The 12313-nt window shown below is 36.4% G+C and overlaps 1 protein-coding gene across 1 annotated transcript in view; it reads left to right on the top strand.

The window, feature by feature from the left end:
* The window catches only part of LOC107676225 (EH domain-containing protein 3-like), a 17369-nt gene extending 6660 nt beyond the window's left edge, over positions 1-10709 (top strand). Inside the window, exons 3-6 of the mRNA XM_016470728.1 lie at positions 319-416; positions 5622-5761; positions 7972-8136; positions 8635-10709. Coding sequence (XP_016326214.1) covers positions 319-416; positions 5622-5761; positions 7972-8136; positions 8635-9162 — 931 coding nt within the window. The 3' untranslated portion in view covers positions 9163-10709. The remainder of the gene's footprint in view (positions 1-318; positions 417-5621; positions 5762-7971; positions 8137-8634) is intronic.
* The last annotated feature ends 1604 nt before the right edge of the window (positions 10710-12313 follow it).

Genomic DNA, 12313 nt, shown 5'->3' with positions numbered 1-12313 from the left:
TATATGGTACATGTATATTTTTACTTCAAACAAAGAGCAAAGAGAACAATTTCAAATCAAGAGTGAAGCCTAAAACTGTGGAAGCTGGTGGTTAGTGTGCTCATGTGCTTGAAAGACGGAAATCAGAGAGCAATTTTTACTCCATGACAAATGTATAGGCTATTTTCAGTTTGAAGAGAGAGCAAAGACGACGACAAGCTCAAATCAAGAATGAAGCATAAAAGTGTGGAAACTGATGGTTAGTGTGCCAGTCATGTGCTTGGAAGACTTCTGCAGTGTCCTTGAGTGTGACTCTGGTTTGTTTGGGTTGGCCCTCAGGTTTGTGTGTGCCCAGCTGCCCAACCCTGTTCTGGAGAGCATCAGTGTGATTGACACTCCAGGAATCCTGAGCGGAGAGAAACAAAGGATCAGCAGAGGTAACTGACTGCCAAAATGCATCAACATGCACATGCACAGAAGAAAAATATCATCTGAATCGGGAGCTATTGATATATAAAAACTACCTTTCAAAAATTTAGAGCCGGTAAGATTTTGTATTGTTTATAAAAGAAGTCTCTTATTGTTGTCAAGGCTGCTTTGGTCAGAAAAACAGTAAAAACAGTAATATAGTGATAGATTATTACAATTTAAAATAACTGTTTTTGAATACATTTTAAAATGTAATTTATTTCTGTGATGGCAAAGCTGAATTTTCAGCATCATTACTCCAGTCTTCAGTATCACATGATCCTTCATTCTGATGTCATTGATTCTGATATGCTGATTTGCTGCTCAATAAACATTTACTGTTTTTCTTAATGTTAAAAACAGTTGTTTAATATTTTTGTAGAAACCTTAATTAAGACTTTCCAAACCTTTATTTTAATATACATTTTTTTTCCTGTTTTGGTTTTGCATTTAATTTGTAATATTTTGCAGGAAGTAATCAAACATTAAAGGTTGGAGGTTTAAAGTTATTAATTTCACACTTTAGTATAACTTGGTTTAATGGTCTAGTATTGTTGTGTTTTGTTATACCAGTCCTAGAATGTTTTCAAAGTACAACTGCATAACAAGATCATGTGATCTCAGATTTCAAATTTGAATACTAGTTCTTGTTCCCTGTGGCATCAACTGAAAAAGATTTTCTTTAGGAAACTCAGAGTTCACTTGATCGTTATATTGTAGCGATTATAATTTTTTCAAGTTGCAGTTTCAATCTGTGTTGTGTTAAAAGTCTGTGTTGAATATGATGAGAGACGAGGCTTTATCAAGATGAAGGATGTTGTTTTGGCTTGTAGACTGTAAGGACAGATACAAGACCTCATGCAGGCCTTATAATGTGAAAATGGTACATAAAATATAAGAGTTTGAGTTTGCGCTACATTTTATCTATAGTAATACATTTTTCAACTGTATTGTATCAAAGGATGGTGGATGTGTGCTTCTTTTCATTCTCTGGTTTGCCACTTATTGTACTGGATATCAGGTTTGGCAGATATTTTGAAACCTCTTTGTTTCAAGTACATTTTTTGTTAACAAGTTTTGACACTTAAGCTTAGCGTATGTATAATTTTTCCACCCGCCATTACGTTTCATGCATGATCAAGCATTCTAGACTTTTATACATAAATGTTGTGACATAATTTCAGTGCTGTAAAAATTACTATACAATGTCACTTCTAGTTGAATTACTGAACCAATGCCCTCGTAACAGTAAGCTTGTTTAGCATATGGTTAATTCATTGCTCATTCAGAGAAGTCCATTGCAGCTGAGCGGCCCGTAGTATTACTGCTGGGCTTCCTGGCATCAGCCGGTCACTCTCCTCCCACTGCACTCAGCCTCACAGACTGAACTGATATGGCCCGAGGATTATAGACACTCATGTTTGTGAGGCCAGAGGCCAGAGCCAAGAGCCGGGCTCTCCAAGATCATTTCACAGGGGGCGAATATTTAGTAGCTCTCGTTTGTGCTGAAAGCAGTAAATGTAGGTTTAAAGGTAAGTGCTTACATTTGGCAGTGAAATTAGTCGTCATGTGATACAGGAGCCTCTGTTGAAAATGAAGTGGAAGTGTGTCAAATAGATGCACACTGGAGCACAAAATAAATGCACACAATATTGTTATATTATGTGAAATGGTATGCATCATGCAGTGGTAATCTTTTCAAACCCTAGAACACTACAGCATCCAGTGACCAAGTGACATTGGTGTGTGTTCTAGTCTATGGCTGCTTAGCTCTGGCTTTAAAGAGCTATTGATCGCAGTGAACATAATGTTTGTGAGCTTTTAAAGTTGCTATTGAATTGTGGATTAAGTCATTTGAGGTGTTCTCACACATGAGTGCATGTAAGAAGAGCAAGCAGTTTCGTGACAACTATTGTATCTTCACACTAAACTGCATTCTGCTTCATAGCATTAATCTTGTAGCATTTAGCGATCTTTCTTCTTGTTTGAACACTGGATCTAAGTATGTGCTGCTGCAACAGTTATTTTTATTACTTTGTCTCACCGTCTGTCTCTCTTTTAGGGTTTGGAATCGAGAACTGGTTCATTTTATTAAAAAAAATAAATAAATACTTGAACAGAATGATTTTCATGAGATTTGGTTCTGTACCAGCTGACGAGAGTTCCTGAATTTACAAAAGAAATTGTTTTAGCTGAGTTTTGAATTGAATGGGAAAGTTTCTATTGCTAAATCTCGTTCTAGTTTTAATTGCATTTTCATTTTATGCTGATCTTCAAAATAATCAAAGTCAGAACCAGGTTGGTTAAATTCCCATCCCTGCTGTCTTCTTTGTTTCTCCTCCCATTTTCCTCTCCAAAAGTCTCATTTATATGTCGGTGTGATGGTTGAATTTAGCAGGACGTTATGAGTAAATGTCTGTCATGCGTCCCCCATTCTTTGATTATGTCAAGCAGGTCTGTGGAATTTCTCCAGCAGTCACATGAGATTATAGGGAGGAACCTTCTCGTTCATATTCATAGCTACAGGCAGTTCATCTTTTATCCAGTTTCAGCTTTTTCCTGTATGCTGGTGCATATGAACTGAATCAAATCATTAAGATAAGATTTCTCTTGTTCCTGCATTGCTCTGTGAATTCTGTTTCTAAGGATCATTTGGTCAGGTGTTTTCAGCCAGGTGCATGTGTTTATGTTTATACTTACTGTGTGTGTCTGTAATTAGATGCTGTTGGTGTCTTTCTCTCAGACGGCACACCCACAGACCATTCATGATCACTGTTTGATACATATTGCACACAGAAACACCAAGAGCTGGCTGAAACTGTCCTGTCTGATTGGCTTGCTTGTGCACAATTCTGTAGTTGGTCAGTTTGTTCATATCATCTTTTAGTTTTTATGAAGTGCATTACAGAAGACATACAAGAGTCCGAGACCAGATTTAAATTCTGGGATTCAAAATGAAATTTAAAACCTGAAAATAAAGTTTTAGATTTTTTAAAATGTTTCAAATATATTATTATATTCTTATATAAAATAATATTATAATAAGATTTAACACTAATTAGGGATATAATATTGAACATTTTCGTTTGACATACTAAATATTGTTAGACTAGCAAAATAATTTGTAATAGAATAATGTATTAACATAGCAAATGTACAAAATGAGCATTTTCATTTCCCTTTTTCATTTAGTATTTAGTCAACCATTGTACATCTACAAAAACATTTACATACACATACATAATATTTTTAAGGAAAACGTGAACATTTTTAAAAATCATATTTTAAATCTTACTGAACCAAATCCTTTCAACAGTAGTGTAAGGACTTCACGTGTCAGTCAGATAGATTCTTCCTGTCAGACAGACGGAGAGGACGGTTCCGGACTAAATTAAGCTGCAGTATCAAACTGAATAGTGAATTTTATATAGAATCATAATTTGGCTTGGATACCTACAGTGTCACTGCGTATCCTGATGGATCTGAAGCTGTAGTGTATAGATCATCACCAACACTGAGAGACAGTTCCCCACCCAGATCACTCCATTAAATAACATCTATACAGTTCTGACACCCATCAGCACTTTTTCATATATCCATTACAAGAACAGCATCTCACAGAAAGCAAATGCTACTGCTTTGTCTGACAAACATCAACACAGCATCTTTCTTTCTCTCTCTCTCTCTCTGTCTCTCTGTAATATGGGCCCATATGATCCCAGTTACACCTCTGCAAAGAGAGCCATTAGTAGAGAATGGCCATTAGCTAGCTTCATCGTTTAATTTTTCATCGCTGTAATACTGCAGGACTCATTATATTATTCTCTCTGTTCTACTCCGTTATCAAGTGTTTGGCAGTGCAGCATGTTTCTGAGCGTGCAGCTGTAAAGCTCCATTGACCACGTGCCAGTGCTGCTCCCAAGAGCGGCTTTATCATTCCCAGTTCTCCTCTACCTCCACCACAGGCAGGTGCTGTGAAATAGACCTCATTTCCTCCAGGAAATACTGTCTGCCAAATCCAATCACTGGAGTGGTTCTGTTGTATTATATGTTTGGCTGACTGTGTAACAGATGATCGTGGCTCCGGTGTAGGTTTGTAGATAAGCAGTGGTCACTTAAATCGGTCTGTTTGTGGTTAAGGTTCATTTAAATGCATTACTGTTTTGTTGTAGTAGCATGCTATTAAATAATGCCTCGGCTCTGAACCACATAGAGCTCAAAACCACACTCGTGCTACTGTTTGTGTTTAATTGGAAAAAGGTTAGGCTCAGTTTGCAACAATATGTAGAAACACCTTGTAGCTATATTATATTGGAATTAACTTAAATGTAACTGTATAACTTTTGACAAGCATTTTCAAAGCCTGTTGACTTTTGCATTATTCGGCATTAAACTTGGTGTCATTTAGTCACATCACAATTGGTGTAAACACTAAACAGACATTTTAAGATCTGAAAATTAGTATTCATTTACTGTGTGCAAAGCACAACATGCCAAGTGTTGTCTGATTCACGAACAAATTACTGTTATAAGCTGGTTCTTTTCAGTGAACCAGTAACATTCTGCACAACCTGTGTAGTATGATTCATAAACAAATGATTCTCATGAGCTGGTTTTTTTCAGTGAATCAGTAACATCTAACACAACCTGTGTAGTACGATTCATAAACAAATAATTCTCATGAGCTGGTTATTTTCAGTGAATTGATCACATCCAGCACAACCAGTGTAGTCTGATTCTCAAACAAATGACTCTAATGAGCTGGTTATTTTCAGTGAATCATCCAGCACGACTAGTCTAATAATTGTCACTATTTTGTGAATCAGAAACAGCACAACCAGTGTAGTCTGATAGTTACCAGTTGTCAGTTTATGATTATGGTTTTGATCTTGCACGTTCTTTAAATAACATCCTTTTTAGCATCTTCATCAGTTCAGGATGTTGCAGAGTGCAAACGCAGCACAGCGTCAACCAAAACCATTTCCTTTTTTCATGTTCTTTTATTCATATCTTTCGTTTTGTTTTTTCATCAGCTCATACCAGACTTTTCTTTCTAGTGCCATGAACTACCTAAACTTTCACTGAATCTGAAACATTTCTAATTAAAAGTCTATCCTTTTTTTCCTGTGGTACTGTAATTTGACATCTTTGTATCTTTCTCTCTCCATGAACAGTTGCTACAGAAGATGGCTTTGGTTATAGCTGCCTGCGTAAATGTCCATATGGAGGTATTGTAGATACTGACAAACTACTGTTAACACCTGCAGCTTATTACGCCAATGAAGTTCCAGCACCGCTCGACTCCAGACGTGCTGTGAAATCACAGGGCCTCTTGATATTAACCCTCAGATCTGTCCCTCTGCAACAATATAATCACAGCTGTAATACCAAGCCCAGTTTCACCGCTGTTATTGTCCTGCTCTCAATGACACTGTCTCATGTGTCTGTTACTGTAGATGTTGTCTTTCTTAGACCTTTGAGTTGACTAGTCCCAGTCTAAAGTTACAACAATTCTGGATAGAGATCTATAAGTTGTTGAAAAGACAAACCACACTGTTGCAGGTGACAATAAAGCATCCCCATGTGAAACTGTCAAATCGGAAGGGATGGTCCACCCCATTCCTGTAGGCATGGGATCTTCCTGTGGAAGAAATGGCTATATCTGCCATATTCCATGTCACTGATTTGAAATATTAACACACTAATTCCTCCCAACAGAACTGCCAGCTTTGGAAATATACTCCTTTTCAGTCAAGGTCATCGCAAAAATGCTTACACACTGATGGCGTAATTGATGATAAGCTGGAAGTTGTTACAGAAGATATACGTCAGAGAAAAAAAATTACAGCTTGACTCAACAGCAGAGCCTGGTCAGAATCATCATCACCTTTCCTCGTTTCAGATGTCTTTCAACTTAATGTTCCAGGGTGGAAAATTAGACATTATGTTTATTCATAAACCCTTTTTTCCAACAGGTGTGTCCAAACTTGTTTTATAATTGTAGTTTTAGGAAACGCTAACAACACTGTGCAGAGCAAATTGTAGTCTAGGTGGACTGAGGGGGACAAAAATAGATATATTTATATAAAAAAGAATACATATATGTAACATGCAATTAAAAGATGATACTGGTTGTGCAGGTAATCAGCTACAGTACATCTGAAAAACTAGACCAGAAAATGCAAAGAAAGTCCTTGACTTTGACTCAGAGGTCAGGTGATTAGTGGGGATTGTTAAATGTGCTGAAAGATACTGAGGGATCATGACTCATAATGTCATTCCCCATAAAGACATGGTTCTAAATGCCCTTGAGTGATCTTGCAGTCTTCCTTGCTTTAATTACTTATTATAAAATCACGTCTAAAGGAAGTTGACTCAAAAATGTTGTTCTCATGTTCCAAACCTGTGACTTTTTCTCTTCAAAGGAACACAAAAGAACGATTTAAGGCCTGTATTCGCAAAACACATTATTGTCTTTTATGCAATAATTCTTTAGCACATTACATTCGGAAATACTAAAGTGTTTATGTATTAAATTGAGCCCTAATACTTTCATGTCTTATGTCTGTTGCTGTCCTATGACTAGATTCCACGTTTTTAAACAGCAGTCCACCTCTTAGATGTATAAAAGAACAGTAACTTAGGTAGTCAGACATAAAGCTGTCATTTAAAAGGAAACTGAAACACTCTGATGTCGGTTCATTTACGACTGAAATCCTTTATTATCCCCATCAGTATAAACGTTGGTCAAAACACATGGGCTGGGCCATAGAGACCCTCTCTGGAAGAGGAAATGTTGGGGACTGTTAGTACTGTTCTCTTGTCAAACTCAATTTAAATCTCTAGATCCAGCTGGATGCATTAAAAAAGAACATTTAAGTTCTCTCCCTGTCCCTCACCCTGATCATACAGATGTGCTTCCCCTCCTGTCATCATTTACAGTCACCTTCCTTCCACGCAGGGGCCAGGCCTCTTTCTGCCGCAGACGACGACTTCTTTATTAGCTTGTGTATTCTTGCTACTATTCAGCTTCATAATGAATTGTTTGGGTTGAATGCATTTGTAAAAAGCTGCATCTTTTTATATTCAATGTCTCAATTTGTTTGTTGGCTATAAAATCATTATAGAGTCTAATGCAAAAACATGTTTGTGTCATATTACATCCCAAAAAGAAAAATTAAGCCCGTTTTAGAATCACATTCACATGCAAAATGACCAGTGAGTTGAAAAATATGCAAAAATTTTAATTAACAAATCAAAATAATGTATTCCAGAGAATAAGTATTTTGTAAAAAATTTTGCAAAAATGTTAATTATAATGAAAATGTCACAATAAAATGTATTTATTTATGAAATAAGGAATTTTATTATAGGTTTTTGTTTTGAGCAAAAGGTTTCAGTCGTTTTTATTTTATTTTTATTTTTTTTAGTGTTAAAAACAACCCAGGCATGCTCTTTGTAATTGTGATATACTGATGTCTGTTCTATAAACTTACAAGGAGCTTTGCTTTTGTGCTCTCACAGGTCCATGCATACATCATTAGCTCCTTGAAAAAAGAAATGCCCTCAGTCTTTGGGAAGGAGAACAAAAAGAAGGAGCTGGTTAACAGCTTGGGCGAGATCTACAGCCGCATTGAAAGGGAACACCAGATTTCCCCGGGAGACTTCCCTAATCTTAAGAAAATGCAGGTAAGGTCAATTTAACCAACAAACATAGAGGCTGATTCAAGAATGCTTCACTGGGGCTTCTAAAGGGTCTTTCAGTGTACATTCAAAATCAGCATAATTTGTCCCACATTTTTTAAAGTCAACAAACAGCTGTATACATGTCAGCTTTGGGTGGACCTCCAAACCTGATTATGTGCCTTTTTTTTTTTTATTAAAATCGCTTTTGTAACAGTTCTGTTTAGATTACTGTTACTTTTATACAACAGCTCTATAAACAAATGAATATTGAGCAATTTGCGTTTCAGACAAAATTTGGCTAGTTAGTTTATATGTTTCTTCTCCGCCTATGAAACTATTTCCAAAAGAAGCCAAAGCATCAACTTTTTCACGTTGCCAAGCATCAACAGCCTGACACAGCCTGTCTGCAATAGAGTATCTAAAGGGAGCGGAGCTGGTTTACACTGGAAATTTTTGTTACATCCTATAAGTGTTTTTCTTGCTTTCTTTCCCGCTGAATAGGAGCAGCTTCAAGCACACGATCTGAACAAGTTCCAGCCTCTGAAAATGAAGCTGTTGGACACCGTGGACGACATGCTGGGTCACGACATCGCCCAGCTTATGGTTCTGGTGCGTCAGGAGGAGACGCAGCGCCCCAACCAGGTGGTGAAGGGTGGCGCCTTCGAGGGCACCATGAATGGGCCGTTCGGACACGGATATGGCGAGGGAGCCGGCGAGGGCATTGATGAAGTCGAATGGGTGGTGGCACGTGACAAACCTATGTATGATGAAATCTTCTACACTCTCTCGCCCGTCAATGGCAAAGTGACTGGAGCCAATGCCAAGAAGGAGATGGTGAAGTCCAAGCTGCCAAACACTGTGCTGGGTAAGATCTGGAAGCTGGCTGACATTGATAAAGATGGGATGCTCGATGATGAGGAGTTTGCCTTGGCCAATCACCTGATCAAGGTCAAACTAGAAGGTCACGAGCTTCCAAGTGAACTGCCCGCTCATCTTGTGCCGCCCTCTAAAAGAAAGGTTCCAGAGTAAGATTGGTTTGGAATTGGGATGGATTTTGGGAAAGCATATAGTTTGAATTACTGATGGCCGGACAACTTTTACTATACTGTAGAAAAAAAATAACTGTGACTTCTTTGAAATGTGTGGTTTATGCTTCACTAGCAAGGATGGATTTGGAACTCTTTTGACTTGTGTATGTATTTTTTTGTTTTGTTTTATTTTTTATGAACAAATTGTGCTGTCTGCAGTCTGTTTTATGTGTGCTTTCAGATTTTACAATCATATTTTTATGCCACAATTTCAATTTCATCCGTTCAGCTATCATGACTGTAACGCTGAGTCCTAACCAGTCATGTTGCGATGAATGATATTAAATGTAAAACAGCACATTTTGTCGATCACACGATTTCAGTTTCTGTGACAATTTGCTTGCTAGCCTTTCCCGCAGTGAAATCTCATTGGTCTAAAAATCTACTTCAGGTAATTACATTAAACATCGTTATCTTCTGATTGGTCGACAATGACATTGTGTCACGTTTCGTAGCTGTTTTGTGTTCAGGTGATTATTTGTCGCATTGCGCCTGGTTAGGACACGCTAAAATGCTTTTCAATATATTTCACTTTCACGCTCAATTTACACTACTGTTCAAAAGTTGTTTTTGAATATCTCTTTTGCTTGCCGAGACTGCATTTATTTTGTGAAATAATATTACAATTTAAAAAAAAAACTATTTTCTATTTTAATCTATTTTGAAATGTGATTTATTCCTGTGATGGAAAATCTGAATACTTCTGTTACCTGCCGTCTTCCGTGTCACATAGTCCTTCAGAAATCATTCTAAAAAATATTAATAATCTCACTGACCCTACATTTTTGAACGGTAGTGTATATCCGATTGATCTGTGTCTCAGGAGGGGTGAGACGTCAATTAATGTAGAAAAACATGAATCTTATTCTGAATCTTTGTATCAGTTGTTATTCTAAGTACACAACTGTTAAAATGTAGCTAGAAAAGCTAAATTCCTTTTATAAGTAGGTGTAACTGTTGTTCTCTTCTTGTTAAGGCGGCATCTTTAATGAATGCGAGTCCTTTCTAGCCTGACCAAGAGACTGTTAAAACTGTATAGCCGTCACGTCAGAAGACTCAGTGTTTAGTGTTCTTGATGGACCCGTAGAGCTAGTATCCTTGTCAGTAGTCTACTGTATATGTTAATGCCTAACATATCTAAACTAACTAGGGTTATAGTAGTGTTTATATAATTCCCGTCTGATTTTCCAAAGAAGAAAAAAGAATGATGCTGCAAAACCGCTTTATTCAAGTGATGTGAAGTTCTCTTTCTGAGCGTTTCTGCATTCACATGCTCATTTAAAGAGCAGTGGTTTTGGATCTAAATATGTATTTAGTTATATTACTTTATTATATCTGCATTTAATGATTTAATTAACTCTTTACCTCTGTATCCACCCCTTGACAAGCAGTTATCTAGAGCTGTCGCATTTTCTCAAGCAGATTTTTAGGATCTGAATGTGAATTGGTAGAATTTTATGCACTGAACTAAATGGTCTTTAAAAAAAATGACAATTCTCTCACTATTTACTCACCCTCGTGTCATTTCAAACCATGTTTTAATTCCATGGTTGATGAAAAAGGAGATGTTTAGAAACATAGTCACGCTGCTCTTTTATATACAAGATCAAAAATAACAAAGTGCCATAAAAGCAGTTCAATATGACTTCTATACTATATTCCAAGTCTTCTGAAGCCATGTGATAGCATTATGTAAAGAAAAGGCTGAAATAGAAGTGATCATTTGCTGAAAATTGCCATATATGTACATAATGTAATTTGGCTTCTCATGATCAGTTACTGTACAAGACACACTGACGTTTGGCGTCATTGACATTAAAGGGATAGTTCACCCAAAAATGAAAATTCCTAACCCTCATGTTGTTCCAAACTTGTAAGACTTACTTTCTTCTGCAAATCTTATTACAAAAGAAGATATTTTGAAGAATGTAACTAAACTCTTTCAGTTCCATTGTATGGACAAAAAAATTTAAATCAATGGGAAGTGAAATGGTTTGGTTATCAACGTTATTCAAACTATATTCTTTTGTGTTCAGCAGAAAAAAGAAATGGAACAACATGAGAGTGAGGTGACGTTTTTTGGGTGGACTATCCCTTTAACTTAAAAAAAAAAATCATGCTCATTGGATGGACACAACTAAAGTATGACAGGATTTTTACTTTTTGATGTACTGTTCCTTTAAATCTGATCTGCTTTGATCTGAATGTCCATTTGCTTATGTGAAATATCTCCACTGATTTTAACTAAACCTTTAAGCCTGTTTAGTCAATCAATTAAACCTATAAGCTGCCTCAGTGCCTTGAGACACACCCGCCTCAATCAGATTTGTGACACTAGAGATGTACAAACACGCTGTCATATTCTACAATATCATGACATGCTCATGAAATAAACTGACATTCTTCGAAGACTTTCATTAATGCTCCATTCGAGTCTATAATGAAAAAAAATTCCAGATTTGCTCATAATTTTTGCACATGAAATTTTTTTTTTGCCCATAATGTAGGGTTGTGCATTTGTGCGTTTGACCAAGTATGTACATGTGTATGGGTGCAATATGGTTTGCAAATGTATTGTGAAGTGGTCTGTGTACGTGTGCTTGTTGCTCATTGTGTTTTAACCGGTGTGGACAAACTTTGTGAGACACTACTGTTCAGGGAGGTGGACATTATTCAACTTAATAAAGATCTAACTCATTTAAAAGTGCTTCGTATTTGGGGTTTCTGTTCTAGGCTTGTTACATCTTGACTTAATTTATTCCAGATTAAAATACTAACTCTTTTACTCTTTAATTTAAAAAAATCTTTTTAAAAATCTTTTTTTTTTTTTTTGGTTTCTTGGTTGGTGATTTTTAAACAAAATCTGTGGTAAAAGTAATCAAAGTTTTGTATTTTTTTTAATTATTATTATTATTTTGCCTGTTTTTAAACTGCAATTATTCATTATGACAGTTCACAATGTTAATTCACAAAATAAAATTTCATTATACAATATCTGCAGTAATAATATTCCCTTATTTTTTCCATTCCAAACCTCTCTGTGTCTAGAAATGGGAAAAACAGGTCAGATTGATGTACAGAATGAAAAAAAA

The sequence above is a fragment of the Sinocyclocheilus anshuiensis genome, unplaced genomic scaffold (assembly GCF_001515605.1).
Source record: "Sinocyclocheilus anshuiensis isolate Anshui unplaced genomic scaffold, SAMN03320099.WGS_v1.1 scaffold2322, whole genome shotgun sequence".
NCBI lineage: Eukaryota > Metazoa > Chordata > Actinopteri > Cypriniformes > Cyprinidae > Sinocyclocheilus > Sinocyclocheilus anshuiensis.
Note: the sequence above shows the minus strand (reverse complement) of the source record. Positions and strands in the feature narration are given on the sequence as shown.